The sequence below is a fragment of the Ursus arctos genome, unplaced genomic scaffold, assembly GCF_023065955.2.
Source record: "Ursus arctos isolate Adak ecotype North America unplaced genomic scaffold, UrsArc2.0 scaffold_17, whole genome shotgun sequence".
In the NCBI taxonomy this organism is placed as follows: Eukaryota; Metazoa; Chordata; class Mammalia; order Carnivora; family Ursidae; genus Ursus; species Ursus arctos.
Genome location: NW_026622841.1, coordinates 44,426,391 through 44,432,390, shown reverse-complemented (window position 1 = coordinate 44,432,390; position 6,000 = coordinate 44,426,391). Strand labels below are relative to the sequence as shown.

The following is a 6,000-nucleotide window of genomic DNA, read 5'->3' as shown; positions in this document are numbered from 1 at the left end:
TTAAGGTTTAAAGGTCTGCTCGAGGTCCTCAGAGTTTCAAAGCGGTTAAAGAGAGGCATCGTGGGTGAAATACTTTAAGCCCGATATGCTTGGAGTTGCCCATCCATAGCAGGTGCCTACGTACCGAAACGCGGAGACCAGGACTCAACTCACGCATTGCCATTCTCTCCTTTCCCACCATCAGAGCTCCGGCTCATGCCCCACTTCGTCGCAGGCTGCGGTGCAGGCCGTCTTGCAGAGCCACCCACGCCCGTGTCAAGGCCGATGACCAGGCTGCACCGCCTCGCCTGGCGGGGGGGCCGAGGCCCGGAGGCGGAGTGGTTTGGAGAAGGCCACACCGGAGTCGCGCCGAGCTAGACCAGCAGCCGCCCGGCTCCCCGCTCCGTGCTTTGTCTTCTGAATGAACAAAGCTGCTTCTTAAGTACACATAAGCCAAACTGCCTTTCAAATTGCAGCCATCTACTTCGAGTTCAGATTTGCACAGCATGACATGAATTGGGCTGCAAATTATGCAGAAAACAGCCATCACATCCATCTGTGATGTCAGAATCCTCCAGTACAATGTGACCCGGTAGTATCTGGGAGACGAGAAGTATATTGGGCCTGATTCTTTCCCCATGCAGCATGAGGAATATCCTCCCGGCTGCATTTGGCCCAGCGTGAAAAGGTTAAATATGATGGAGGTTATGCCTGCGATATGCTTAAGAGCAGATTTCCCTTCCAAGGGTGCAGGCCATTCGATTTTTTTTTTTTTTTAAATGGTAGAGTAACTAGAAAAAGAAAACACACAAATACACTCATACCTAATGGTAAACTGAATTTATTTCCTCTTGGAAAACAATTCCAGTAATCTCCAGGTTCAGACCGCAGAGTAAACATTAATAACAGTAACATACAGGTTAGTTCAACTGATTCAAGAATTTGGCTGTGTGAAATCATTAAGGAAAACCTTGAACACTCAAAGCTTCAAATGTATCCAGGAAAAAAAAAATCTTTGACAGTCTACATAACAACTATTGCATATATAGTGAGTCTACCTGTCACATTGCAAGGCTTACAAATATATATACGGGCCTTATCCAGCTGTGGGGTTCTGTTCTGGGAGAACATCTCTTCATGGTCTGCGAGAATCTTCAGCAATAAAAAATAGTCTTGGATTTAACCGTTGATATACCAAAAGAGAAATTCTAGGCTTAAGTGTAAATAAGAGGAAGTCCAAACATTGTCTCACTCGTAACGGCTGTTTTAATCTGTCTTCCTCGAAAATACTTTCTCTTAAGCCATTTTGCTCACATTTTTTTTTTTTTATCTTGCCTGAATAGGGCCCAAGTCCACTTGTCTTTATAAGACCATTTTAGTATCAGACGACATAATACATGTGCAATACTTTATACACAAGGAGTCTATCCGGTGCTCAAAAGTTCAAACACATGAACATCCAACAGTTTTGATAATACAAGTTTATGGTACAATACAATGTTTCTGAATATTATACATTAACAATGAAAGTTTCGTGCAAAGAGTAAAACATGTTCCCTTTTTGTGCCACAAAAGTCATTCTCCTTGAGAGACCGTATCTGCACTAACTGCTGTGTTGGGTCATCGTATGGTTCTGCAATAAAAAAGAAAGAGGAGAAAAAAACACTTAAGTGATCTTATTGTCATCAGACCAAGGATCTATACATGCTGGTTGACTGATAAAGACATGAACTGTGTTTCTGCACCCCCCCCCCCCCCCCGGAGAGGTGAGATGACTGGCCTGTACCTTTCCTTTTCTCTCTGCCTCTGCCTAGCCTTCCCAGAATCCCCTCCCACCTTCCACCATCTCTTCTTATCAAAGGAAGACCTGGTTGTCTTTTCTTTTTTTTTTTTAATTTTATTTATTTATTTGACAAAGAGAGGGAACACAAGCAGGGGGAGTGGGAGAGGAAGAAGCAGGCTCCAGCAAAGCAGGCAGCCCGATGTGGGGCTCGATCCCGGAACGCTGGGATCACGCCCTGAGCCGAAGGCAGACGCTTAATGACTGAGCCACCCAGGTGCCCCAAGAACTGGTTTTCAAAGACCAGGGTAGCACAATTTTAACAGTTTTATTTATCTATGTGTTGTCTCCATTACAAAAGCTTTTGGTCTCACCACTCTTAGATGGGAACATCTTGACCGCAGAGGCTCTATCTGTCTCTGAATATGGCTTTTACAGGCAAGGGCTGCCTGGCCAATAACCCACAGAAGGGGCAAGAAGCTTCTCCAGCTCCTCTCCTGGGGGTGGGCTCGGGGTTGTCCTCCAAGACTCAGGAACACATCACGGCAGCCACAACCACCCCCAACCCCAGTTGAAGCAGCCTTTGCGGTACATGAGTTATCTCCTTTCCATCCACATAGCACGGTCCCTTTCTGAGTGGACACCCTCCTTCTCAACTGTGAGAGGCCAACTGTATACCTGGACCTGCAGCTTACAATGGGGAATGGCCCAGGGCATTCTCTCGGAACATAAGTCTGCAGACGGCCTGATTTTCCCCTTCCCTCTTCTGCATTTGCCCTGAGCCAGGATCTCCCACCTATCAGCTTACACATCCCTTCTGCCCCACCCCTTCTGCTCAGAACCTTGAGGTCTAGCTCAGAATGCAACCACTTCCATGCTCACCCCATCTAAAACTGATTTCTCCCCCCTCTGATTTCCTCCTGACTTATACTGCTCAGAGTACACATCTTAGGTCTTGCCTTCTGGTTATTTGCAGGCCTGGCTCTCTCCTTATGTCAGAAATTCTGGTGTTCATTCATTTATTCATTCCTTCACAAACATCTGTTGAACACCTGTATCACCCCCTGGCGTGGTCCTCAGCAACAGTCGCCGTAAAGACCCGGCCAAATGAATGACCGACTGGCTAGAGGGCTACTGAGAGGCACGGGATGGCCCCCGCATTGACACCTTCCAAGGGCACACAATCTAAAGAAGAAAGGCACGTGGGCACAAAATGGCAAAGCAGTGTGGCCGGAAGAGATCAGAAATGAACACAGGAATGCCATGACTACCACATCTAGCCCCGTCTCGCCTTTAGAGAAGGCTTTGCAGCGGAGGTCACACGTGACTTCTGAGTTGAGGCTGGAAACATGAGAACACACTGGATTTAACACTCGCATAACACTCACATTTTTGAAGCCTGGCAACAAATAATGATGAGGAACGTTATGTCGCTCTCTCTTATTGAAAACAAACCTATTTTTATTAATTCAGTGAAAGATAAGCTGGGTCTTTTTTCTTCTTAGTAGCACTAGCCTAATACTCCACACAGGAACAATTTTTATGCCAATCCTCTTTTTCTTTGTATCGATTTCTAAATACTTCTGAAAATCAGTTTTCACCAACAGGTAGAAAGGGTAATCAAAATACTGATGAGACTAAAAAACTTTCCTCCTTCCTTAAAAATAAGCACGATGATGATCAGAGAGTTTATAAACAGTACAAAAGTTCACTGGGTCAAAATATGGTGTCTGAGCGTTCTTACACCTTTTGCTGTCCCCAAGAGTCAAGTCTGATCAGGTTTTTCATTGGTGACAAAAGTTACCTAAATGACAGGACACTGATGGGTGGTGGGAGGTTTTTTTTTAAAACCATAATCAAAGCTAAAAAAAAAAAAACAATTTAACAACATTAGTTTTAAATGTGTAAGTGCTTACAGTAGACATTCCGATAGGATTCTAGAGGTTAATAAAGGAAGATATATTGCAATCTCTGCAGTGTTTTTGTGTGTGCCTCTATTGAGATCCTGCAAAACAAGAAGCTAACACAAATTGGCTGTAATAGTTGGCAACGGTTGTGTCTCAGATGCTTTCATCCTAAACCAAAGCCATACAAGCCTCTTCAGAGATACAGCGAAATGAACAAATACGTATGAATCACTTATTGCAACGGACCGAAGTTGCTACTATAAAGGAGTTATGCTTTGCATATTAAGAGAGAAGAAGATAAATCATTTGAGAGAAGGACAAGATTATGGCGTGTGAAATTCAAGCTTACACAAAAATAAAGAGCCCTAATATAAATAATGTCTAAATGGGAAATCTGGCATGAAACGTGGTAAAGGCAGGAAGTTCTCTTGGTGTAGAGATGCCTGCATCCCACGGAGATCAATTATTGACATCCCCGCCCATCCCCCCCTTTATTTTTTCTCCAGCTCAAATGAGGGCTCCGTAAGACCAGCTCACCCCAGCCCAGCCCGGTGCCCAACACCGGTAGTGACTGTCAAGATGGGAAGGAGACATCCTGCTAGGTGGTCTTGGGTAATGGGCATATTTGCCTTGAAAACAAAAGCAACCCAGTCCCTCAAAGGCCTTCCCTCACCACCTTTGGGGATCCCTGGGCTGTGTCTGTTCCCCTCCCCCATGCTTTATTCTGAGTCCCTAAAAAGAGAAATGGCCCAATTTCATTTTCTGAAGGAAGGAATGGGTGTCACCTGCCCAGGCTGGGTTGGCTTTCAGGGGCTGGAGAGAACAGACGGAGAGGAAGTCTCCAGACTTCACTGAGGGTCCTCTGATAAGAGAAACAAGAAGTGACTTCATGGGAGCCCTCTGTGCTTTTTTTTTTTTTTTTTTTAACTCATAGGCATGATTTCTTTAGAAAGGGAGAAAAAAGTGGGAAAGATGAGCAGTAGAGAAGAGAAGCACTAAGCACACAGAAAGGGTAGGCCCACGAGCAAGGTTCCCTCTGGCTCGGGCTCTTTCCATGACACGGAGCAGGTCCTGAGTCACCGCAGGACAGACGCCGATGCCCAGCGAGGAGAAAGGGCTGCCAGGCCGTCAGCAAGCAGCCTTCTCCGCTGGAGAGTTTCGGGCTCTTTCCATCCAGAGGAAACCACGACGCTAGAACAAAGCACTGGGTCATCTCACCACTTTTACACGGCAATTCACAGTCCCCAAAGTACTTGAATGCAATGACAGCTTATGAGGAGAAAGATCTGTTCCAGGGAAGGGAACGTGTTTTACATAATCGAGGAGAACAACAGCGCGAGTCGACGGGGGCGTGTGAGGGGGTGACGACAGAAAAGGAAGCGGGAAGAGAAGAAAACTTCTGAAATCCCACAGAGAGCCATATTCTACTCTGCAAAAAGCCATCTCTTGGAGACCCCATGTCTAAGTAACTGAAAATTGCAAACCATTAATCCCAGTTATGAACAGTTGTTTTACACGAGGGGGGCTTAATGTTAAAAAAAAAAAATCCACAGCACACCTTAAAGCTTAAAAGAAGATCCATCTAGGTAGGGCACCTTAATAGCCAGGTTTCAAAAAAAAACCACTCTCCTTACTGTAAAGGGCCCCATTTGGGAGGAGTGTGTTCTTTTTTTCCCTATAAATGTGAAATTAAACTTAGAAAGCTAAAAAACAGACAAGGACCTTCAAAATTCCCTTCTAGCACCATGCATTTCTTTTAAAATACGAGATGCCTTTCATTTTACAAGACTGGAATTCTCATTTTGGGCTTGGCACTCTAACAAATGATTAATTCAGCCTCCTCCTTTCTGAGAGCTGACCACATTTACTGGTCAAACGGTTTAATCCTATTTAAAATGCAATCCAAGCAAAATATTTTTGAATAAAAATGAAACCCCATGATCTCCTGGAACTGCTCACCTTGGCCAAGTTACCCCATTTTCCTGCGATCTTGATGCGAATTGGAATATTTGCACCAGTAACAATGATGAAGTGAACCTTTGGAGGAAAGCCAGGAGGAATCTACCTTCCCAGGGAGGAAAAATGCAGTCCCCGCCCCCAAAAGTTGTGCCCACAGATTGCCCTCGCTTGTCCAATATTTTGGCAGGGACCACGTCTCGTCTGTGCTTTGTAACTCTCTGTTGGCATTGGCAAAATGTGAAGTAGCACTGGTAATAAAAATAAAAACTGCGTTTGAATGGAAGTTTTGTGAGATCTGTTGATTCAAAGATGTTAATCATTTTTACCATGACTTGTCTATTTATAGCCCTTTGTCTCGAACAAATTCTGACAAGC

At 44.8% G+C, this 6,000-nt stretch overlaps 1 protein-coding gene across 3 annotated transcripts in view; it reads right to left on the bottom strand.

Moving 5' to 3' along the window:
* Window positions 1-804: 804 nt before the first annotated feature.
* ZNF521 (zinc finger protein 521) overlaps window positions 805-6,000 on the bottom strand; it is a 274,048-nt gene continuing 268,852 nt past the window's right edge. For all 3 annotated transcript variants that reach the window (XM_044382903.3, XM_048218567.2, XM_057313171.1), the window contains exon 7: window positions 805-1,612. In XM_044382903.3, the coding sequence (XP_044238838.1) occupies window positions 1,583-1,612 (30 nt within the window). In that variant the 3' untranslated portion in view covers window positions 805-1,582. The remainder of the gene's footprint in view (window positions 1,613-6,000) is intronic.